This window comes from Gordionus sp. m RMFG-2023, chromosome 4 (genome assembly GCF_954871325.1).
Source record: "Gordionus sp. m RMFG-2023 chromosome 4, tfGorSpeb1-WG-v2, whole genome shotgun sequence".
NCBI classification, from domain to species: Eukaryota; Metazoa; Nematomorpha; class Gordioida; order Chordodea; family Parachordodidae; genus Gordionus; species Gordionus sp. m RMFG-2023.
This window is the reverse complement of record NC_088778.1, coordinates 17,892,253-17,919,792: the sequence shown is the minus strand read 5'-3', so window position 1 is coordinate 17,919,792 and position 27,540 is coordinate 17,892,253. Positions and strand designations below refer to the sequence as shown.

The window sequence follows — 27,540 nt, the reverse complement described above, 5'->3', positions numbered from 1 at the left end:
AAAAATTTTAAATGAATTATCTCATCTTAATGGTAATTCATGCTATATTTATAATCTCAATATTTGATCTGTATATAAAATCTCCATATATCAATAATCTAAAACCAATAAATTTTATAAAATCTCCCATTTGTAAAAGATTAATATTAATTGTGGCAGATGGCCTTAGAAGTGCCACATTATATAATGAAACATCTATGAATTCTACACAATTCCTTAAGTATGTTATAATTAAGTTATATTAACTTAGTTCTAGAAATATATGTATGAAGGAAGGATTATGTGGAGTTTCTTTAACCCATGTTCCTACAGAATCTCGCCCAGGCCATGTTAGTATATTTGCTGGAATTCATGAAGATATAACATCAATATTTAAAGGTAAAATCTAGATATCATGGTTCAAATGAACATGACAATAAAAATAAAGCTACTTAATTTAAAGAAGTGTTTTTTTTAAAAATTCTACATAGATTATATAAGATGTTATTAAATTTTTATTGATTAATATAATAGCATTGTATATTAATTATTCATAATTCTGTTCATCCTGCATTGAATTTATAAGATTTCCACATAATTCCTGGATAATAAAAATCCATGTAACCTATATATTTTTGAAGCATCACTTTTATAATAGGGCAGCATTTTCTTGTTTTTTCATGATATACCTTAACGTTTTAATTAATTAGTTAATCAGGATATTATGCTGCATTTTACAACAGTATCCTTGTATTAGATACCATTTTAAGTTGAATTCTTAATAATGGAGCTTCATCTTGTTGAAACACATGTTTCATCTAGAAATATGCTGATATACTATGACATTTAAAAGTGTATAATATAATATGGCATTTAAAAGGCAAATATGCTTTCTAGATTAGAGGTTATGGTATAGTCTGAACTATTTCATATAAATGTTTGAAAAGAGTTTTCAACTGTCCTGTAAAATAATTTTATGCAAGCTGTCTAGCTTGGCCCTAATAATTTTATGTGAATGAAAAAGGTATAAATTTTCCCAATTCTAAGCTTAAAACAATTTTTTTGTGAAATTCAGGCCAAGGCTCTAAAAATATTTTGTAAAAGTTGTCTGGATTTCGATATTTATACTTGTTTATTTGAAAAACCAGGATAAAAAGTTCCATTCTTGGTTCTAATTACATGCCCTAAAATTGCATTTGAAACTAGGTTTATCAGAATAAATTCCATGTGATTAATATTTAACCCATAAAATTAAATTTTGATTATAAAAAAAGTGAATCTCATTAATTATCTAAAAAATTGTTTTTTTCTTTTCAATAGAAAGAAACATAATGAATGTAAATTATCTTGTTTTTATGAATTTAATATATGTAATATTATATAACTTGTTTCCAAACTATATGGGTCATGCCATGTCAAATCAATATAATAAGGTATTTTTTGAACCATTTTAATTACAATAAAAATTTGTATGAAGATTAAAAGTTTTTATTTAAGAATGAAATTTGAAGTTGAAACTTATGTATATTACCCAAAATATTTATGGTTCAAAATGTAAAGCACCATTTTTACCTTTTTAGGATTTAAAATTAATCAAAAACTAAACTAGTTTCAATAATGAATTATGTATATAACTAAATTAAAGATTGATTGCCACTATATTTTAAGGCAGTAAAAGATTTCCTTTTAAAAATGTTTTATAACATGTAAATGCTTAATGTTTCATTTATTGGTAAATTGGCAATTCACATAATATTGGCCATAAAAATCAGAGACCTGCAGAGGTACCATTTGCACGGCCCGGCCCGGATATTTTTTAAAAAAATTTTTTACGGCCCGGCCCGGATTAAAAAATTTAAGGCCCGGCCCTGATATTTTTTTAAAAAATTTTTTACGGCCCGGCCCTGATTTTAAAATTTAAGGCCCGGATATAAGTATATTTCATATTTTATTCAGATATTTAATTACAAATTGATACTATAAAAAATTTGTGCAAATAATATTTTTGAATATAAAAGATTCTATTTGTGATTTTTAATTTTTATTTAAAAAATACATGTAAAAAGCTAATATTTTGAGAATATTATATTAAATTTATAAAAATTATAAAACTGTTATTTATAAAAATGGATATTTTGAGCATATACTATATTTTATATTGCATTTAAAATAAAACTAATATTCATAAAAATGGTAATAATATTTTGAGCATATACTATATTTTATATTGCATTTAAAAATAATAAAACTAATATATAATTTATAAAAATGGAAAATATTTTGACAATATAATATATTGTATTTAATTTACTATTTAATTTATAAAGTAAAAATAAATCGCTATTTAAAAAAATGCATGTATAATAAATAGTATTTTGAAAATATAATCAAATTGCACAAATTAATATAATTTATTTAATAATATAAATTTTTAACAAAAGAAGATAATTGTATTATATAATATATTGTAAAAAAAATAATAAAAAACTTTCATGACTCAAGGTAAAATATAATAAATGCAATAAATATTTGACAGTTTGCAAAGTAAAAAACCAGCATGATTGACGAAACCCTATACTCAAGAAAGATATTAAAAATTCACAAATTATCATGAAGAAAGAGAAGCATATCTACCTTTTCAGGTTGAAGATTACTTCTTCTTTCTTCAAGAATTCTTCCAGTAGTGGAAAAATTCCGCTCACAGCTTGCACTTGAAGCAGGAATAGCCAATACCCGTTTTGCCAATTTTGCTAAAATTGGGAATTCGCTTTGATGAGAAGCCCACCACTCTAACAAATTATCCACCTTAAATATTTCATCTGTTTTTTTGTTTATATAATTATAATATTCATCATCGGGTATTGAGATATTACCAGAATTACCATCGCCCCATTTGTCATAAAACGACTCAGTTTGTTTAACAACAGTCGTAATTTGACTGGTCGATGGTATTTCATTTACTTCCTGAGCCTCTTGTGATTTAATATAATCTTTTATATAGTTTTCCGCCATCTTGCGATCTGTCCCTGACAACATACGTAATTGTTTGAATTTGGGACAGAGAAAAAGAGAAATAAAATGATACTTGTGTAAAACAAATTTTTCAATTAAAAAATGCTTTATATTAAGTAATATCAATTTTATTTCTCTTTTTTCGCTTTGAAAGGTATTACAAACTTCAAGAAGTTCATAATACCATATTACCACTTTAAAAAGAGTACAAGAGTCCGACTGTAACTCAACAATAGCTCTGTTAAAATTCTCAAGAATGTTGACTAGATCCTGAAGGATCGGAAAGTCTATAATATAATACTTTTCCGATCCCCCATGTTCTAGAAGAACTTTTTTAATTTCTTCATTTTGAGAATAAACAGAATTGAGCATATTGTACTTAGAGTTCCAGCGGACTTCTATATCTTGATAAAGGGCTTTTAAATGCTGGCATTTATTACTTTGTTTTAAATGCCCCACTAATATTTTAGTATTATCTATTGTTGATTTTATTAATGGGGCATTACTTTCCAAATATTTGGAGTTAAATGAATTTCTTAAAATTGTATTTAATAAATGACAAGAACAATTTAATCGTTCATTTAACTCCAATGCTTTTATAATATTTTTACCTTGGTCTGTAACAAAAATTATATTAATAAAATCGTTATTGTTAAAACTAAAATTATGAAAATTTTTTAATAGTTCATCCTTAACTACTTGGCTAGTCTTAGACACTTCTTTAAATTTAGCGGTAAATAGGTTTCTCTTCACTAACTTCCAGTCATCTGATATATAGTGCATGTTAACTGTTATAAACGAGTTCTTTTTATGGTCATCGCACCATATATCAGTGGAAGCAGCCATAAATCGATTCTTGATTACTGGGGCAATAGTATCAACCAAAATGCTTCTTATTTTATTACATTTTTCTTTAAGGTGGCGTGATAGAGTGGTGGGATGTGAAATTAATGAGTTGATATCTATTTTACCATATGTTGCCCCAACATCGACTAGAGCCTGGCTGAATTCAAGAAACCCATTCTCAGCTATCATTTCGAAAGGTCTAATATCTTTTGCGCAAAGTGTTAAGGAATGATCTATAAATTTTTGTTTTAAATATTTCATATTACATTTATAAGTGGGTTTTTCAGGTGTAAAAAAAAATTTATTAATTTTCATAGATTTACCATCACATTTATGTCTTTTTAAATGTGATGTACCATGGTTATAATTATAAGATAATAAATTTGAACAATTTATGCATTGCACATAGCCAATATTTTTTTTATTATTATTATCTATTATTATTTTAAATTTAGACCAAATTTCAGATTTTAAAGTATTATTAGTATTTTTAAAAGAATAAATATTATTTTTAATTTTGTCAATTATATCTTTAGTGTTTTGTGCCATGATATTCCTTTTATTGATTGTTTTGGAAATATTCTAAAAATTTAGATATGAATTATAAGATTTATATTTAATATTAAATTTTTACTTTAGCTTCTTGAATGCTTAAAATTGATTGATTGAGTATCACTAATTCTAATGATAATAAATATTAATTAATTATTTATATCTTACATTGATTATAAATATCTAATATCAATATTTATTAAATAATGTAGATTGAAATTATTATATTTATTTATTATAATAAATTTAAACTGAATATTATAGTTATAAGAAAAAGTATGTTATTAAAATTTTATATTATTTACAAAAAGATTCAATCTAATTTGAAATAGATTTTATAAACTAATATATGAAGCTAAAAAATATCAATGTACATTTTTATTTAAAGAGAATAATTCAAAAGAATTTTTTATTACTTAAATCTGTTTATGGGATATATCCACTTCTAAACTATTCTTCTAACACAACTGTTCTAAGTCTAACTTTTCTAACAAAATTTGATAATGATTAGTGGAGCACTGCAATTCTAGATAATAACATATATTAAGTAATTTAAAATATATTTATAATAATTATACATACTGTTCTAAGTCTAACTTCTAAGTTTTCTAACACAATTTGGGAGCACTGAAATTTTAGATATTAAAATATATTAAGTAATTTAAAATGGAGTTTTCCGGTATCTTTCAGGAAATTAATAATTAGATCGATCTGTGGGTGTTAGGTAGTGTTAACCATCACCCAATATTATATTAATCATAACTATAATATAATATAATCTTATAACCAATAACTCATAATGTAAAATTTTTTATAAAAAATATTAAGGCCGGCCCGGCCCGGGTTTAAAAATCTTAGGCACGGCCCGGACCGGATATATTTAAAAAAAATTTTTTAGGCCCGGCCCGGATAAAATTTTTTTAGGTCCGGCCCGGCCCGGGTATATTTAAAAAATTTAAAATACGGCCCGGCCAGGGCCGGGCTTGCAGGTCTCTGATAAAAATAATTATGTCAATTTACATAATATTACACATAAATTGCTTATTTTGCCTTTAATATATATATGTAATCAATGAAAAGTACCTTTGGTTACATTATAATTTTAAATATAAGGCCATCTTTACATTTTTAGAGATATTTGCATTAATTTTTGTAAATATTTGTTCACCACACAAATTATCAAAGGAAACATTAGCTAGTTAATCACTTAATAACAATAAAATAAATTTCAAAAATTAAATTCAGTTTTGACCATTTTACTGGATATAAGATGATCATACATACCTAACAAACTTATTTTTTCCCATAATTAATATTCAAATTGATTTAGTTTTTAAATAAGAACTAATTATTTAGAATCCGAAAAAGGTAATAATGACGTCTATTATGGGTGTTATAAAAGCTAGCAAGTTCAAATTTCGGTGCTGATCTAGTTCTAATTATAATCTTCATAAAAAATTTTATCGAAATTGAAAGATGTGATTGTTAGACGCCTGATATTCTGGGCCATTCCATATTAAATGAGCAAAAAAAATGAGATTTACAGCCGACCCCCTTCGATTTTTTCAAAATTTGGTAAGCAAAGAAAGGTTAGTGTAGTTAAGAAATAGCCAAATTGTTAGCCTCGTAACATTTATATTTTTGGAGATATTAGGGTTGAAAGTGACAAAATAGACGTATTTTTACCATTATCTACCTCATTCAATTAAGCACATCTTAAACATGATTGTAAATAGTAAAATTTAATATCAAAATTACGTACAAAGATTCTACTTTTAAATAATATTTTTTTTCCAATTTCCGACCATTTTATTTAATATGCAAGGACTAAAAATAATTTTTTGGAAATAACACGACCTTCAATTTTTAAAAATTTAGTAGACATTACTAAAATCTTTCTTTATATTTATAAAAAAAAATTGGTCTGGGACGCGGCCATCTTCATTCTCGAAATCTATAAAAATGTTTAGAAAAGTGTATAAATAATATCCCGAAAGGGGGCGTCTTTGTATTAAATTATATATTAATCAGTTTTTAATGGTTTTTTTTTGAACTATTTGATATAATTTAAAGGATTATTCATCTTATAAGTGAAAATAACAATAAATGAGGCTTTCATTCAATTACAGAAATTGTCTATCGATAAAAATTCAATTTATTACTTTATTTATAATTTTTTATAAAGTTTATCCCCATATAACATATATTTAATAATTATTATAAAATATGTTCAACCGAGTTCTTGAATATATGAAATCTTGTGCATTTCATATATGACGCCAAAAATAATATCAAAATTTTCGCTACACAATTTTTTAAAATAATTTGATATTTTAAAATATTACAAATATAATTTATTATTATTATGATATTATATAAAAAATTTAAGTATTATCATCATAAAATAACCCAAAACAATATAAATATTGGATCGGATATTCTAAAATCGGCATAAAAAGAATAACCTAACAATAAATGAGTGATTCAATCAATAAAATAAATTTATATGGGCAAATGTGATAATTGACCAGGTCAAGAAATATTGTTTCGTTCTAAGGACATAGAATTTATAACATACAAACAATGGCTATCCGTAGATGGAACCACTCTTAAAACAATAACCAAGCCAGTAGATGAATTTATCAATGCCTTTTTGATAAAATAGAATCTTTATTACCCCATTCTTTTATTTCAACGCAACAATTATTGTATCAAAACAATCTAAAATTGAACTTATACGAAGGCCAATATTTAATTTTATGTGATTTTTCAGAAAACTATAGCTTTATACTTCAGGATGTACAAAGTTATCATTGGAATAGAGCTCAATCCACTGTTCACCCTTTTGTTATATATGATAAAGATAATTTTGCCAATATTTGTTGCCTAAATTATGTAATGATATCCGAATCATTGCAACATAAGACAATAGCAGTACATTATTTCCAAAAAACATGGGTAAATTTTTTAATTAATAAAATTTGTATGCCAAATAAAAATTTTTATTTTTCCGATGGATCTGCTGCACAGTATAAAAATCGTAAAAATTTTATTAATATTTGCCATCATGGGATGGATTTCGGGGTACAGGCGGAATGACATTTTTCTGCTACAGCACGCGGGAAAAGTGTTTGTGATGGGATTGGTGGCATTGTTAAAAGATTATCCTCTAGAGCTAGTTTACAAAGGCCTTACTCAAAGCAAATAACCACGTCATATGAATTGTACGAGTTCGCTAAAGAAAATATTAATGGCATATATTTTGAATATATGACCCAAAAAAATTATGATTACGAAGAACTATTACTCAAGGAAAGATTTTCAGACTAGACCTATCCTGGAACACAGAAAATTCACACCGTGATTCTATCAGGTCTACATCAATTTTAAAGTAAAATGTATTCCAATTCAATAGAAAGCACTATAGAATATTTATCATATAATGATGAAAGTATAGTTTTTGGAGAAATATCAGGATACATAACGTGTGTTTATGATTCTAATTGGTGGTTATCCTTTGTTTTGGGGAAAAATCAAAAGCAGGAAGACATATATATAAATTTTTTAAACCCATCCGGACCTTGTAATTCCTTTACATTTCCAAGTATAGACGACACAATTTACTTTCCAATGTCATATCTTAACATTAGTTTCACTATTAACTGCTACTGGCCATAGTTATACATTGTCGTCACAGGAAAGTAAATGCGCTACCGAAAAATTTGAATCTTTTAAAGTGAGTTATATATAGATTTTTAAATTTATATTATATCAATTATTTTTAATATTTAGGGGGCCATATATGAAATGCACAAGATTCTGATTCATATATTCAAGAACTATAAACTTGGTTGAATATATTTTATTAATATTCATTAAATATATGTTATGCAAAAATTTTTATAATAAAGTAATAAATTGAATTTCTTTTATCGATAGATAATTTCTATAATTGAATAAAAGCCCCATTTATTGTTATTTTCACTTACAAGATGAATAATCCTTTAGTCAAATAGTTCAAGAAAAACCATTAAAAACTGATTAATATATAATTTCATACAAAGACGCCCCTTTCTGAAAAATATTTATAAACGTTTTTATCGATTTTGAGAATGAAAATGGCCGCGTCCCAGACCAATTTTTTTTTTAAAAATTGAAGGTCGTATTATTTCCAAAAAATTGTTTTTAGTCCTTGCATATTAAATAAAATGCCCGAAAATTGGAAAAAAAAAATTTTAAAAGTTGAATCAAAAATACGTCATTTTTGCCACTTTGAACCCTAATATCTCCAAAAATATAAATGTTACGAGGCTAAAATTTTGGCTATTTCTTAACTACACTAACCTTTCTTTGCTTACCAAATTTTAAAAAATTCGAAGGGAGTCACCCGAATCGTGGTCTTTGTCATGGAATTACACAGATTTGAAATGACCGACTTCAAAAAATTTTGCATATAAATCATCCTTTTTAAATTTTATATTTAAAATTAATAAAATATAACGGCTAATAAATATGTAAAAAAGATCAGCTATTAAAAGAAGAAAATTAAATAAATTGAAAATTTTATAGATAAAAAATGAAGCTATTATCGGCTCTTGCATTTTTTCCAAATTGACATTATTTGCATAAGATAGATGTGGTTATATAGGTTTTCACATCTTATATATATTTATAAAAGGTGTCTAAATATAAAAGGCAACAAAAAATTTTTGAAATCCAACTCCCTATTCTAAAACACGAGTAAAGGAATATAGATTGGAAGCTAACGACTCAAATTGGCCCCTAATTTTTTTTTTCTTCTTATAGACCTTTAGAGATTTTTTACGTCAATTTTATATATATTATTTATGATATAAGCTTTAAAAAATTTACAGATTCGGAAGACACTATTTTTCGCACCTTTGATGTATCTCGGGAACCAGGTGTGCTATCGAATTAAAAAAGCAGCTTTCTCATTTTTTTTAACCTATCTTAATAATTCCAGAACATTTTTAATAATTTTTAAAGGGGTCGGCAGAATCATGATCGATTTGACATGGAATGGCCCCCATGAGTGAAGAGTTAAATCCAAAGTTTATATTTTATATTTAACTAATTTAAAAAAAATATTTAATATTAAATTGAACAGGTTGGAAGGAGAATGCCAATACATTTGATACAATTTTTAATGAAAGTTTTTATTCCTGGTCATGGGGAAGTCCAGATATTATGAACATTATTAATAAACGTATATCTTTTAATATTTATATTCTATCAAATTCATAATTATTGAGTATATACATTCAATTAAGAATATAATATTCGATAATATTTTTAATTTTATTTAACCAAGACTGATAACCCTCGCCCTAAAATAAAGGGCCTGGCTTTAGTGAAAAATTCTTGAGCCAGTCCGAGTGCAGAAAAAATAAAATTTATTTAAAATGAAGGAAGTTTTTAAATATATTTTATTACATTTCACCTAAAAAATAATTTATCATCGTAAATATAAAGCGAATTGTAATTATATCCTCCATAATTTCATATATTTTAATGATAAAAAAGTTCTTTCAACACTAAAAAAACTTGTGTTCCAAAATTTAAAAAAAAGTGTTAAATGCCAAGACATATTTTTAAATCTAAAAGAATAACCCAGATGTTAACATTAAAGTATAGATTTTAGATACCCAATTTAACTGGCAGATTTAATTTCGTTCTTTTCTTTGGTCTATTAGTTTAATGATCTAAGTCTAACAACTGACATACACTTAAAATATTTATTATTTTACAGATTTAATTTCGTTCTTTTCTTTGTTCTATTAGTTTAATGATCTAAGTCTAACAACTGACATATACTTAAAATATTTATTATTTTATATAAAATTTTTACGAATTATGGTGGTAAAAATTATATTTGAAGGGTTCCGCAAAATCTCGAGAGATCGGGGTTATCAATTCTATTCTAAATAATACCTTTTAACATTTATAAGAACTTTCTTTTCAATAATAATTACGGATTCATTTTAATAGATACTTCCAATCACAATAGTGAAACTTTTTCCTATCAATCAAGTTTTCAAGATTTCTCAATGTCTGACTCATATTATTTAGACCAATGGGTATTTGATAAAGTGAAATATTTTTTAGAAATCGAAGTTCATAAAAATCAAACTTTAAACATGTCATTGAATAATGATCATATCATAATGTTTTTACATCTTCTGGGCATGGATATGAGCGGTCATATCAATAAACCTCGATCCAAGTAAAGATATATATAAATAATAACCTATAGGTCTGCAATGGCCGTTAAAAATTTAGAACAATGGGCGATCGGGTGAATTTTACATATTCTTCTGGCGAAATGTATATACTTATTTACTTCACAATATTGCATTTTTTTTAATGTTTGTAGAAATATATTAAAATAAAATAAATAGAGACCCAAACCTATCAATCAATTGAAATATGGGGGGGGGGGGGGTAAATTTATTTAAAAACCAAAGAGCAGGATAAAAATTATATGAATGGAAAATAAGTATTTTATATTTAAAAGTCTATCTATATAATACCATGATATTAAATGTCTAAAGCAACTGCATATTTATTTTAAAAAATTTACATTTTAAAATAGTCAATGTTGATTAGTTAAATGAAATTTCCACCTAGTATAATATTTCTCTTCTTTTCTATTATTTCATTAATTTAGAAATTTAAATAGAGAATACCCAAAAATCTAGAAAATATAAAAAAACTATCAAAAAAAAATATATATAATATTTGGCCAAAATCACGAAAATGTAAATAAAAAACAATTTGTTCATAAAAATATTTTCCAAAATCTCGAATGTAAAAAAATTATATTGTTGATTAAAACTTCCAGTTAGCAAAGATTGTAATTAGATTAATGAGTATCCTAATAATTAAATGATATAAAATATTTACGAGAAACCTCTGCCCGTATTTTTTTAAATATGGGCCTGAAATTTTTTAAAAATTTTGGGCTGGGTCTAGAATAAAATTTTTTTAAATAAATACTCAGGCCAGGCCTTATTAAAACCAAATATTTAAAATCGATATTATTAGATATAAAAATTAAAAAGAAATATTTAAAAAATATCCGGGTCGAACCTGAAAATATAAAACCAGGCCCAGGTCGAAAAAAATTTTTGAAAAAAAATCTAAGCCGCTTGCGAATGGTACCTCTGTAGGTCTCTGATATTTACTAAAAATTTTATAAAATTGATTAAAAATATTTGTAAAATTTTTTAAAAAATACATAAATTTATATAAATTTGGAATCGCCCTCAAAATTGCAGTTTAATGATGTATATATAACCGAAACGTCAAGTTTACTACTAGTGAAGCAATCGAAAATTATTGTTATATTAGCCAAACCATAAAAAAATTAAGATTTATAAATAAGTGGGATTTGTCTTTGTTTTTGAGTAAAATGATCAAGTACTGAATTATAAAAGTTATTGCTAGATTTTAAATTTTTAATAATTTTTTTTAATAGAAACAAATATAGATTTGGTAATCGATTTTGACTTATCCTATGTCTACAATAAGAAATTAAAGATGAAAACCAGGGATAACCGGTATTTCTTATCGAACCGAACCTAAACATCTAAAAAAATTCTAGCCGAACCTGAACCAAACCGCTAAAATGTCTCTGAACCGGTTCGAGCATCATGATTTTATGCTTATAAAACTAAAGTTATTATTAGTATATTGAAAAAATTTCAATTACATTCAAATTATTTTAAAGATTATCATCAATCACATTTGGTTGATAAGTGTCGGTCATAATTTTTATAAACTTTAGTATATTGTCATTTTGCAACATTATTTTAAATATTTTAAGCTTATAAATTATAATGCTTAGAGAAAAATTAAATCCAAAATATTATTATAAATGACACATCAAATCTGATATCATATTAGCAGTGCCGGCTACCCAAGTTAGTATGGAAAGATGTTTTTCAACAATTAAATTTATACTATCTCCTTATATATGTAATTTGAGTGAGACGAATTTTGAAAATATATTAATTGTGCGGCTAAATAAAAAAATTTAAGTAAAAAAAAGTAAAATATTGTTCATATTAAAATTAACCATTGATATATATTTTTATATTTATAAATTAAATATTTTATAATGTGCAATTAATAAAAATGATGGTTTTATACATGTGTTTATAAATTAATGATAAAATAAAAAAAATATTTTCACTATACATAATTCGAATGTAGGTTTGGATACAAAAGTTTTCAAACCGGTTCTTAGAGGGTCGAACCGAACCGATATTTTAATTTTTTACAAACTAAACCTGAACCTTGAACCGTTATTTTTATCCGAACCTGAACCCGAACCGATATTCGTTTCGGTTTGGATCTTTGGAAAACCCCCCGTTCTGTACTTGGAGGTTGGAGGTAAAGTTAAGATGAATTCGCATAATTTAAAAAACGCTTTAAACCATCATCAAAACGACATATTAATAATTTAAGTATTTTATTGATATTCTTATTTTTCTAAATTCATCGTACCGAAACATTACATTTGATTTTGTTTCCAGCTTGGGTAAATCATAAATTTGAGAATACGTTTCATTTAAATTGGCTAATAAATTTTTTGGGAAATTTTGATTAAATGTTTGGAATATACTAATATCTAACAATTCAAATTTAATATTTTTAATGTATCGAACGGAAAATTCATTGAATATTTTATCTATTATTTTAATTATCAAATGTTTATAAAATTCTTTTATAAAACAATCCGGATTTATTAAGTTTTTTTATATCTAAATTGTCTTTAATATTCTCTTTTACAAATAAATTTATCCAAAAAACGTTAAAGATTTCTTTTTTTGATTTAACTAATTTCTGAAATTAATACTTTTCAGACAATAAGATATATCGTTAATTTTAGTTTGAAGCAGGGTTGGCATGTCGGTTAATTGACCGGAGGAGTATTTGACCGATCAATTACTTTAAAATATTATTGACGAATAAATATTTTGATATAATTAACTAGTATGCATCAAACATGTTTATCAATCTTATTAGGTTACAATTTATTTAAAAATATATTTGTATCCTGAAGGAATCGAAAACAAAAGATTTTTTTTATTACTAAAATAAATAAATATAATAATTTAGCTGTCACGGTTTATTTTTTAATAAATTTAATTTAATATTTAGCCGAGTGTAGATTATATTAATTCTCATTTATTTTACTTTTGATGCATTTGAATTTATAAATTAATTTCTTTTTAGTTGTTCTGGTCAGATAAAATAATTTATTCAATTTGGTAAAAGTTATATATTATATTTTATTTATATAATAATAAGACAAATTATTAAAATAATTGGTCCATAATTATAAGATAATTATTTATTTAAAATATATTTGTATCATGAAGAAATCGAAAACAAAAGAATTTTTTTTAAAATGAAATATAATAATTTTGCTAAGTCACGGTTTATTTTTTAATAAATTTATATGCCGAGTATAAATTACATTAATTCTCATTTATTTTACTTTAGTTACATTTGAATTTATAAATTAATTTTATTTTTAGTTGTTCTGGTCAGATTTACAAAATATTATTCAATTCTGGTAAAAAGTTACATATTATATTTTATTTTATATAATATTAAGACAAATTATTGAAATAATTGGTCGATAATTAAGATTGATTTTTACATTAATCATAATCTTTTATAGTTAAATTTTAATATGTTAGTGATTATGGTCAAACCAAAGCATCAAATTTGGAAACATTTTCAAAAAGTACGCGATGAGTAAATGAGTTAGAGCATTGGCGTACCGGGGGGGGGGACATGGGGACAAATCTCCCCCCCCCCCCCAAGCCAAAAAATGCAGATGCCGAATATATTTTTCAAAAATATTTTTGTTTATAGTGTTGTGCAGATTTAGTTTAAACATTTCCATATTTTTTAATTCGTTTGTAAATAAAAATTTTAAATTGTAAAAATTGATAAGAATATATAAATATGTTATTTTAACAACTTTTTACAAGTCAAATAATTTTATTTTCAAATAAATTAATAAATATGGAAATGTTTTGAATTAAATTTACACAGTACATATTAATTTATATTTGTTAATATTTATTCCTATCTCATATTAAATATATATTTAATTACATTTATTATCACATTCATAACTAAGTTTATCAATTAATTTCGATTTCAAGTTTTCCGGCTTAATATTATCTTATTATTTTCAAATTTTTAGTGGCGTAATATTTATCTACCATTATTAAATTTCTAGTCAAATAATAATTATTCTTAAATTGTCCAACAGGGAGAAAGAAATTGCAACCTTGTCCTACGAGATAGAGTCTCCGCCATCAAGCAATAACAGCTTTTATGGAGTTAGAAGAGCCGATTATTTGCTATTTACTGACATATCATAATGGCCTGAAAGAAATTTTTCCTTAGAAGCAAGAAAATTATTGGATTCAATGCTTATTCCAAATTTTTTTTCTCATTATAATGTACAACTATTTTATGTATTACTTTTCAAAAACATGATGACTTGATTAAGAAGATGAGAATAGCAGAGAGCATTTTATTAGAATTCAAGGAAATTAGGGCTAATGTTTATGAAGAATTTCATGTTTTATATGTTATTGTTAAGTCAAAAGCAGAGCTATACATGTTTAATATTTGTCTCACTCGACTTGCAGCAAGGCAAGCTCATAGTTAAAACATTAATATAGGATCAGTAGAAGAGTATATCTTAGATACAAATACATTTATAAACCAAATAAATGAATGGTTTTTAATTCATTATGCAGCACTTACCAATCTGCAAATATTATTTCCATAAATGCCTTCCCAACCTTTTTCAGATGGTGATAGATAAAAATTTTTGTTGGATTTTTATCATGAAGATGTTAAAGTATCTTATGATGCCTTATTAGCTGAATAACTATGTTTATAAGATTAACTATGGTTGATACAGTCCCAAAAAATGCTATGGATGCTCTGCATTATTTCAAACACATTTTAGATTATATTCCCAATGTATTAAAAGGGTTTATATATATTAGCAACTCTTCCCAATAGTAAACTAATGAGAGAACATTCTCTTTTTTAAGAAGAATAACAGAGCCCTGCAGAGGTACCATTTTCAGGGCACGACCCGGATTTTTTTAAAGATTTTTACGGCTAAGCTCAATTTTTAGGCCCGGCCCGGCCTTTTTTAAAATAAAATTTTCAGACCCGATCCGGATTTTTTTATTAAATAAATTATATTTATTTTTTTTATAGCTAATAATAATGATTTCAAATATAGGCTGTTTTAAAATATACAGTCCGGCCCGGATATTTTTTAAAAAAAATTTTCAGGCCCGGCCTAGATGTTTTTTTTAAAAATTCAGGCTCAGCCCGGGTGTTTTTTTTTAAATTTCGGGCCCGGCCATACGGTCCGGCTCGGGGGCCGGGCCTGCAGGTCTCTGAAAAACATACCAAGAAATACAACTTTTGGAAGTAGATTGAAAGGTTTGGATCTTTTGAATATTCATAGGCATTTGACAACAAGCAAGGATGAGATAATTTAAAAATTAGCTCAATCCCAACGAAGATTGGATTTTACATTGTGAATATATAACATACAAAATACAATTATTTCCTAAGCTTTTTGTGTATGTAATTTATATTTCTAACATTTAAATTTTTTATACTTTATATATAAATTTTAAAGCTCAAAAAATTCAAATTTCTATTTTGGGTCATTTAAGTGATTCTTTACATATAATTTTTTTTATAATTCACATTAATTTAAAATTGTGTATTAGAATTAGTTATTAGTCCTAATAAATTTATGCTTGATATTTTTAAAAAACAATAATATTTCTTAAAAAATTTTATTATCCCCCCCCAGACCAAATTCCTGCGTACGCGTATGAGTTAGAGCGGTATGCAGGTTTTGCAAGATGTCCTATATTACCCACGTTGGTCAAGCATTTATTAAGCAGCTGTACTATGTTCCCTGTCATAATTAAGGAAAAATTTATTCAAATTCCAAAATATCAACCTCTACAAAAAATCACATAAATGTAATTTTTAATACATTTAGCTCTAACGAAGAATTGGATGAAATTAGTGAGAATGATTATCAAATTGACAATATTTTGTCTTGTGACTTAAGAAAATTTGATTTCATGAAAAAAATGAGCTTGATAAATTGTTTGCAAAGGCTGTATATGTGAAATTTACCTTTCCACATCACTGAAAATCCCTTACATCCATGAATTCTTTAAAAAAACACGTCCTATTTACGCTTTACTCTGGCGAAGGCAGCTGGCTGGATATCTTCTAGACAAAGCGTCAGGAGATATGGAAGCGAGAGTTGCAGATATAATAGATAAACTCCTCACTTATCAATTGTATCAGATGGGTGGAGCCAGAGGTCTGCATTGGGAGGTATTTCGGCCCGCTCGCCCACGCCCGCTCATCTAAGTGGGCGGGTGAAAAATTTTTCGAAAATGGGCTGGCGGGTTAAGGGAATTAAAAATTTTTGTTCAAAAACAAACTAAAAAAATAATCGTTTAAGAACTATAACAATATTTCTTTTTTTATTGTACCAATCGTTTTTTTAAGTGGAGTTTAACATTTTTAATACCAAAGTTCCGACAAATGAGGATGTTGACGTCTGAAGAAATGAATGAAGAAAAAAACATATTGAAAACATGTTGGATTTGATTTGCATCAAAGAATATAACATCGACGTGGATGAAAATCTGATTTTACCCCTTTCCCCAATCAAATTAAAGGGTATTAATCAGGGTTGTGCATTTGACCTGTCAAATACGTTTCGGTCAATTGACCGATATTTGACAGGTCAAATTCAAATATATGTTTTTTTAAGTCAATATTAACTTTATTTTAAATATAATAATAAAATGAATCTATAATATTATTTTTTTAAATTCATTTTCATTCAATAACTAACGTTTAACTCTCTGTAGCAGAGTCTTGTTCTGACTCATCAATATTATCATTTTCTTTAATATTTTTTAATCAATTTTCCTGATGTCGAAATCTTTCGATTTCTATTTTCGAAAGAATTTTAACCCAAATCGAACTATTTCTTTAGAAGAACTAGGAGTTAGTGTCTTAATGGGCATGATGGCAAAGTTTAATCTATTAACTTGAGGTCGGAATTGATTGTTTCTTGTGGAAATTACTGTTTTCCACATAATTTGCTATTAAACATGCTGATTTTGCTTCTGAAATTAATTATATCACTTACAATATTTTGGTCATCACAACCTTGTAAAATGTCTAATTCTTGTATTATTCCATATACTTCATTGAATTCACGACTAGTGAGATGCTCTTCTTGATATTGGAGATAAGCAACATTGTGATCACATGTATTTATATCGTTTTTTTCCAGTTTTAAATATATTTTTAATTTTTTTTTCTTTAGATTTTTTTTTCCAAAAACCCGCCCAATGCAGACCTCTAGCTGGAGCAATATCAGAAACGATAATTTTATGTTGATGACGCCTTGTTTCAGTATTCTACAAATTTTTAAATACTGAGGAAAATCGCCATACGGCAGATTATATTGCTCAGGAATTTTAAAATGTAATTCATTAATTGAATCCGGTAAGAGTATATTCTTTAATACTAATAATGCCGCTAACATGAAAGCAGCCTGGAGGATTCTAAAATCTGAATCTATTTATAATCCTATACAATGTTATGGTTGTGCATCGTATACATTGCAGTTATTCTTTCACGATTGTACGACTTCAGTTACCATATTTCAATAATTTAAGAATAAACATACCAGCTGCATTATTTTCCCAAGAACGTAATTTAGTAAAAGATCCTACCACAATTTATATGGATTTTAAAAAGGCCGCAATCAATGCCGTTGAAAATACTCTAGGTTTCTTTTAATGATTTAATTATATAATATAATTAATGTCTATGTAAAAACCTTAATTTTAAAATTTTTTGACCGGTGGATCTTGATATTTTTTAAATTTCTGATTTTCCTTTTCCTGATATTTTTAGGAATCATTTTCGAGTATATTGTTGTAAATCGACTTCTTCATACGTTCGATATTTTTTTCTTTTAGCAAAAATATGCCGCTTTAACAAATATAAAGGTATTCTAATTACATTTAGTTGCAAAAAGAAATGAGGTGCCAATTTGAAATTCCCGTCTTTATACCAAAACTTGATTTCGGCTAACATCTTGAGCATATAATTGGTAGCAAATATAATTATTCGTTCATCTGTATCTCCGCCATTATCATGCAAAAGAAATCTCTCGTTCGTGGGAGATCCCGTTGTAGCCCAATCCTCTAATATTAAAGGATAGTTTCAAAAAAATTATAAGTTATTTATAGACTTAAATATGATTTAACTTGAAATGCTTAATTCTTCCAAAGTAGTCAGAATAGGAGAAAACCTTTTTATTTTATGATTTCTAAGTGTACGCTTGATACTATCTTCATTCGGAAGTCTTTTTCTGGATTCGGGAGACAATTTAGACTTTCTTCTGCGTATATTTGGCAAGTATTTTTTACAGAACCTTTTTTTTCATAGTGTTTATAGCATGTTCATAAAATTTTTCATGACTATTCCTACAATTATCATAAATCTATAAATTTTAAAAGCCCAGATATTTTGAAATATTACAGTGAAAATATGCCTCATATTCATCCTATAAACCCGCATGAATATACAGGGCCGTAGCCACGGGGTTGCCCGCCCCCCCCCCAAAAAAAATAAAATTTTTTGGCCCCCAAACCTGGCCCCCAGAAAAAAAATTTCTGCCCCCCCCCCCCCAATTTGAAAATTTTTTTTAGAATTGATTATTTTTATATTTTTAATATAAATTTTGAATATTTATTCAAAAATATTCAAAAAACATGTCTATTTAGAATTGATTATTTTTATATTTTTAAAATAAATTTTGAATATTTATTCTACAAACATGTCTAGTTTGTAAATTTTTTTCTATCCAGTTTTATTTTTATTTTTACCCAATATTAAATTATCATTCATTCATTTTTTTTTCCATTTTTTTTTGTTGTGTATAACATTCTCTATAGGTATCACATTTATATTATAATATATAACCAGTTATTTTATTTTACAGCGTTTATTTTAAAATTATGAAGAAACAATCAGTTATTAACTCTTATTTTAAGTTAAAGTTAAACAAATGTCAAGCAACATCACTTCTACAAACTACTAGTAATACTACATCAGAAATTTCAGAAACTGATTAGACCGATTTACAGAAGATGATTTTAATCTTTTTTCATCTTTTAATACATTGCCCCCCCCCTTGACCCTGATTATTTTTTATCAGATAAAATGGCCCCATTGGAAACACTGCATCATGAAATGAAGATAGCAAAAGGATTGCTAGCTTCGGAAGCTAAAGAAAATATAATTTTGAAAATATCTTACATATCATGTATAAAAAAAATATAATCATGCATTTAAAGAATTATATAAATGCTACTCAGCAGCAATAAACGGCTTCTTGTGAGGCCTCGTTCTCTACATTATTTATCGAGCAGTAGAGAGTCTATGAAGGATAAACGTAAACAAAATTTAGTATTAATGGCGTATAAAAAAAGAATAACGCTGAATTTATCTTTTAGTTCATTTATATTAAAATTTAAAAATAAAAATCGTTGTATTCTATTAAAGTAATATTTTGTTTTGTATATGCATATTATAGTATTATTTTGTTTTGTATATTCATATTATAGTATTATTTTGTTATTAAATTTTTAATAAAAATAGGAAAAAATTTCTATGAATGCGTAATTATTTGTTTGATTTTAAAAAAATAGTGCCCCCCCCCCAAGTAAGCACTTGGCCCCCCTAAGTGAAAATTCCTGGCTATGGCCCTGTGAATATAGTGATTATAAGACAAGCATAAAAAATGTATTATCAAAAATATATAAAATGGTAAAAGTAAATTTTATAAAAAGTATTAAAATAACAAAATGAAAATCGTTTGATTCGAAATTACAAACAATGTACCACCCAAATATATAAATTTATTTGAATATAACTTTACTTTCAACGTTATAAAATATAAATAATAATAATATCAAGGAAAAAACAAGGATTTTGTAATAACATTTCCAGAGTTGAAAATTTTTAAAATAAAATAAGTTTCTATTAAGATTATTTTAGTCTCCCCTGTGTTTTTTTAAATGAATTAAATAAATGATAATATTTATAAAAATAAATATGAATATTTTTTAGAATAAATAGTATATTTTTGGTGACGTTTATTTATTTGAAAGTAGTCTTTGGATTAAGGTCTTCGATTATTTTTTCCTTGTAATATAAATACTTTTTTGAAAATTTAAAATCAGATACAATTTTTAAAATCAATTGTATTGTTTTAACATAAAAAATTTCCATTTTGTTATTTTTGTCTGGGATTCAGACTGATATAAACGTATACGGAACTGAATAGTGTTCTAATTTTCATATTTAATGTTATATACTTTTTTTTGACCTTAGTAACATGTGGGTTTAAAATATCCCCCCCCCCTCTTCATGTTAACTATAATGTGGTTAAATGATCTGTTTTCATAATATCTATTAAAATCTAGATAAAAAGCAGATTATGGAAATAATCTCCCTCTTTTTAGGAAAAAATTTGTTTTCATTTTTTTTTTCAATTTTAAATAATTTTCATCTATTTCTATAAAATATCATGTTTTCTTTCCAAGATACTAAATTATAAAGTATCAAAGCTAACAACCGATTTATCAATTCTCATATTTTAAGATTTCCCTTTATCGCCTAGAATTAAAACAGAAATAATGCTCAAAAAATCCACAAGCGTCGAGAATAAATACTCGACTTTCAGAAAATACTGAATATAATTTTTTTTAGATATTTTCATTATTTTAGCGGCATGGTTATTTTTGAAAATTTTTAAAAAATTATTCGGGATTTATTTTCCCCTATATTTAATTTAAAAAATGGGGAATTTATTTCCGGGGAAATTTTCTATGGGATTTTTTTCCGGGTAATTATTTTCCTATGATTTATTTTCCGGAAAATTATTTTCCAGGGGATATTTTTTCTGAGGAATTATTTTCCAGGGGAATTATTTTCGGGGATTTATTTGCGGTTTTTTTTCCGGGAATTATTTTCCGCTTACCATCTAAATTTATCAATTTTATGTTGAAATATAACATATATCATTTATTTTGAGTAATTATAAAAATTAATTTCTATATTTAAATAAATTAGGGACGGGCCAGGCCGGTAAATTTTTTTAAAAAAATTTCGGGTTCAAACCGGCAAAACTTTTTGAAAAATACAAATTTTTTAAAATAAATTTCGGGCCGGATTTGAAAGGCCCGATACAGATCAATAATGCAAATGCTTAGGTAAATATTTCTATTAATTGAAGTGAGATTCATTTTCTTATGATATAAAAAATTAAATTATTATATATATTCAATAATAAAGGAATATACTTTTTTTTCTTTTATCTCATAATAAATAATTAAATACTTTAATATAATTATATTAAAAATAATTATTAATTACATTTTAAATTTTAATATATAAGTTTTCCATGATATTTTAATATTTAAAAAATTTATAATATTTCTTCCAAAAAATTTTGTCATTGCTTAAAAGCTTGGCTAATCCTCCCATGTCACACACTTTGTCAAACAAATTAGAATTTTCTTTTACTAATGAGTATCAATTTCAAAGAATTATAATAAGAATTCCATCTTATAATCACAGATCTTAAAGCAACCTTGAGAAATTTTTTTTTAAATCAACAACAAAAAATGTAGATTGATTTTTTTTATTCGATAAATTTTTGCACTTATCAAATGGATTTTTTAATATGTTTTTAAAAGATAAATTTTCTAATGCTTTTTCAGTATCAACACTTGTCACTAAATTAAGATGTGGCAAGCACAAGAGTTATGTTTGGGCAGATAAATAAAGTTTTCATCTCTATTTTGATTTTCAAATCATTTAATGAGAATGATACAAATTAATTTTCAGATATTTTCTCAAATATTTTTTTTTTAAAAAAACATAAAATTAAAATAGACTATTTATTTTTACCTAAAGAGTTAAATTTCTTGCATTATCTATGACACATAATGTTACCTTATTATGTTAAATTTCTTGAGAAGGTTTGAAATTGTTTCTAGCCGTGGCAAGCTAAACATGCCGATATTCTTTCTTATGTGACTGCATCCACCAGTGGACATTCATGCCTAAAAATAAACTTATAATATATTTTAACAAATTGATATATTCAAAGTATGTAAAAAATACCGATGATATGATGACCATAAATTTGCTGTGATACGAATTGTTTGTTTGGCTAAACAAGATTATTTTATCTAGCATGATGTTATAATCTTTAGATATTTTTGATACAAGGGTCGGGCGTGACATAACCTTTTTATTTGGTTGTAAAGTAGTAATCATATTAAAAGGCAGGGTTTTTAACTATATTAAATGGCTCTAGTTCTTCTATTAAATTTAAAATTGCATCATCTGTGACTGCATCACGTTTGATGTATTTTTTTTCATATTAGAAAGAGTTTGTTGTTTAAATTTATCAGCTTTTTATTTTTTATTATTATTATCACTATAATTTATTAAATATTCATTAATTTCTTACAGCATAATTTCGTGAACTCTTTAAAAATAAAGTAAGTTTTTGATAAATAATGCTACAGATGATAATATTTTATTAAATTGGTAATAGCAAAGTAATGTCTTATAAAATAATTTATTAAATTAAAATTTATTAAATAACAAACATTTTGCAAATGCATATTTGATACAATTTTAATATTTATATTATAATATTTGCGGATTCTATTAATTCAATAATCATTATTTATAGCATTTTATTATTGTAAATAAAAATATAAAATCCCAGGTATTGTAAAAGTTAATTATTTTACAATATATAAATTTCTACTTCAATTTGTGTTCAACAGTTTAAATATAAAATCCTTGATTAAAATTTCCAAAAATAAAAGAAGTTCATCATTTTTTTTCCAAAACGCAAACGCGTTTAAAATCAACGCGTTCGTTTACAAACTATTAAAAAATATTAAATCATACTTTAAAATAATTAATATTGATAATATTGTATATTCGATATCCAAAAGCGACATTCATTTATTACACTTTAAAATCGCCTAGTTATTTATATACAGATTACTGCAAATTTATTTCTCATTTCTTTTTCCTGATTCAAAAATAGCCCAAAACACAAAATCAAGAAGAGCAAAACCCTCAAAAATATTTTTAAATATTATGTCCTGTGATATGAGACATATTTTAGAGGATTTGAAGGAAATTATCCGCAAAACTTTTATCGTGAATGTCGTTTTTATAGCCAAGGTAAAATCACCAAACCATGCGAATTTTTTTCCGCGAAACATTTATAGCGAAAACAATTTCGCGAAGCCATTATCGCAAATTTATTTCCACGAAACCTTAACCTCGAATTTATTAGAGCGATTACATTTTACGCGAACACTTTACAGCTAATTTTTTATCGCAAATATGTTTGCGCTGAGTCATTATCGCGAGCGCATTACCGCGAAACAATAAATATATTGCGAATGCATTTATAAAGGAAAACAACATATTTTTTTTATCATTTGATTTTTTTTTAATAAAAATTGATGTGCTACTATTGTAATATTATTTTTTTTTTATGGTAATTGATGTTTTCGAATAGTTACCCGCCTCAAAAATATTGGCAGCTATTTTTTATATGAAATCTGAAAATAATTAAATTTAAAATGACTGCGATTAATATGGCTACTAAAAAATTTAATTATTCGATTTTAAAACTTGGAAAAATCTGGCAACCCTGGTTAAAACCCACTCATTGCAGGCCTCTTTACTGAAAATTTAATGAAATTATAATATTTAAAAAATTACATTTTATGATTTATCTGATTGAATAAAGAAAATATATAGAAACATTGGAAAAAATGGATAAGGGCCTGCGCGATATTATTCTGGTGATCGAAAAGTTTTATGCATCGGATAATAAAACCTGTTACGTATTTACATCTGATCATGGCATGACTGATTGGGGTAGTCATGGTGCTGGAACGCCCCATGAAACTTATACACCGTTCATTACTTGGGGAGCTGGAATAAAAGCGATCTCCAATTTTTCAATTGAAAGTATAAGTTGCACAATATTATCTTTAACTGTTTTTATTATGAATTCCTTTATGATCTTCTGTTCAATGCTTCATCTTTTTTTGATAACGCTAGCTTCTCGATCTTTAATTACTCATGCTCTCCTAATTTTTTCGATTTTTATTTTATTTACAAGTGAATGTCTGTAAACATTCTACGAACACTTAACCTCTAGTGAATTTACCATATCCTTTGCATGCACCGCTTTCTACATATTCCCCGAAACTTGATCCTTAATACCTTAACCTTATTGCTTCCTCTATTAAAAAAACGAATAAACACTTCATTTTATTTGAGTTTAATTGTTATTCCTATACACTTCTCTTTGCCTCTAAATTATTTTCATTTTTAGCTTATGGTTTTTTTTATCTAAATCGTCCCTAGTTTTTTCCAATTCAAATGCTTATGTCCAATTCAATAGATAACCCCTTTTACCCATATTCCTAATCAAATACATCTCGTTAAGAACTAGGTTTGTAACTACTTTTTAATACCCATTATGCTTCCTTTACAGTCAAGTCAATTGTATAAACTTCTTTAACAACCATTACAACTCAGGTGTTTATTTCTGAAGTTTGCATTTGCGTTTACAATATTTATTATATTTGATTTTTTATTTAGAATTTAATGTAAACCGAAAAATTAGTTTAAATCATTTTTAAAAAAATCATTAGATATCAATTGATTCTTATTTTCTAACTGATTATTAACCTATATCAGCAACAGATTAAAATTTACATTGGGTTTGCACTAGTGATCTGCATCGGGTCTAATTTTTCAGGCCCAACTTGGCCCTAAATTTTTTAGAAAAAATTTGCTGTCCCGGCTCTAATTTATTTAAATATAGAAATTAATTTTTTAAAAATTATTATACCCAAAATAAAAGATATATGTCATATGGCGTCTAGTTTCTATAAATAAAATTAAATATTTTTATTTACATTAAAAATTCAACATTAAAATTTATATATATTTAAAAAAATTACCTAGGTTCTGCCCGGCAGATCTCTAATTTGAACCTTGATTTTTAATCTTTTAAGAATTAAGTCTGCTTATAATTGATATATTTAGAAAAATATTAAGGATCATTAAGCTTTATTATTTAATAGTTAATAATATTCTTTTTAAAAAAATATATAATTATAGATTTTATTTATCCTAAACAAACAATAAACATTGAACAAGTTGATATTGCACCATATATATCATGTTTATTGGGAATACCTACCCCTCTTAATTCTTTGGGGCGTTTACCATTCGAATTATTAATTAATCCACTTTATCAACAACAATGTTTATTGGGTAACACTCTTCAAATATACCAGCAATACAAATTTTTGCGCCAAAAGGTTAAAACTGAGATCCATCGTTCTTACTTTACGCCATTTGAAGAACATATGTAAGCTTAAAAGATATACTTTATTATATTGTTAACGTTTTATAAGATATAGTGATTATGAAAGGTTTATGTATGAATCAAAAGACAAGCATAATGAAATGGTAAAAATTCGTGAAGAATTATTAGAAGGAATTCGATTTTATTTAAATTATCGGACATCTGAGTTAAAAATGATTATATCCCTTGCCTATATTTTGTGGATACTATATATTTTCACTCTTCAATATAAAAAAATCATTAAAATTCGTTATTTTTTTGATATAAGTTATATACCAACAAGAAATTATATATTTTTAGGTATTTTTTGTATTTTTATTATCATTACATATCTGAAATTGAATTCTAGTCCTATCAAATTTTATATTTATTACCTTTTACCACTTTCGTTATTTTATTTTGATATGATTCATTTTATTTTCATCTACAAATATATTTTTCTTGGTGGTAAAAAGAATTATTTAAACAATGGCTATAAAAGTAATTTAATTCAAATTATAATTGCTTCTAATATCATCATAACTATATACGCTTTAATTTATTCATTCTTTGATCGAAGATGGATGGTTATTTGTTTGTTTGAATACATTCTGTCTTCTTTTTATTTAAATGAAAGAGTGAACTCATTAAATATGAAATGCATCGTTTACGGTTTATCACTAACCCCTTTTTATTTTTTAAAACTTCCTGGACAATATAATACTAACTTAGGATTACTTTTAATAAGTTGGGTTATTTTAATAATAAAAAATACTCATTTTTTAAAAATAATGCAACAAAAGTTTAATGGAAAGCTTAATCCCTCTAAAATGGCATTCTCTGATATATGGCTCCTGATAATTACTTTTCTTTCTGGGTTTTGCATAATTATGTGTCGAGGTGGCATTTTTAACACGTGTCATGGTAATGATTGTATAAATAGATATTTTTATCGATACATATTTATTAATATACCAAGTTGGGTTTTGGTATTCACTTCTACAACCATTCCATTATTTTTCAAAACTACTTTTACAGGCCAGAGATATAGTCATATCAGATTAAAATTGTTAAAATACATCAAGTTAATTGACTACTGCGAACAAGAGCGTTTATTTACTGAATTAAATTATATAAACACAGCTATATTTAGCTTGTTTTCTTTAGTATCCGTATCATATGAGTTTTTATTTTTGGTTCTATTTTCATTTTTGCTCAAAAATTGGGTTAATTCTTACAAAGAACAAATCATATTTGTATCAAATAACGATAATGTACTTAATATACTTATACATCATATAATCTTTTCTCTTCAATTTATTGTCATGATTTTCAGTTCGTTTTTTGGAATCGGTAATATTGCTAGCATCAACTCATTTGATCCTGCATACTGTGTATGTTTAGTGAGTGCATTTAAGCCATTTATAATGGCCTCCATTATAATTATAAAAATTATTTTACCGATTATTATTATAACTAACCATTATGTAACCATTAAAAATTTATTGCCTGATATTATTTACCAAAATAAACTCGATGGT

General features: G+C 25.7%; 1 protein-coding gene across 1 annotated transcript; it reads left to right on the top strand.

Moving 5' to 3' along the window:
• Positions 1-25,932, top strand: LOC135929101 (GPI ethanolamine phosphate transferase 1-like). Its single transcript, XM_065465609.1, has 6 exons — positions 1-220; positions 257-378; positions 9,518-9,616; positions 10,399-10,633; positions 10,690-10,734; positions 25,771-25,932. Exons 1-6 carry the CDS (start codon positions 12-14, stop codon positions 25,784-25,786), a joined length of 726 nt encoding a protein of 241 aa, XP_065321681.1. The 5' UTR covers positions 1-11; the 3' UTR covers positions 25,787-25,932.
• Positions 25,933-27,540: the final 1,608 nt, after the last annotated feature.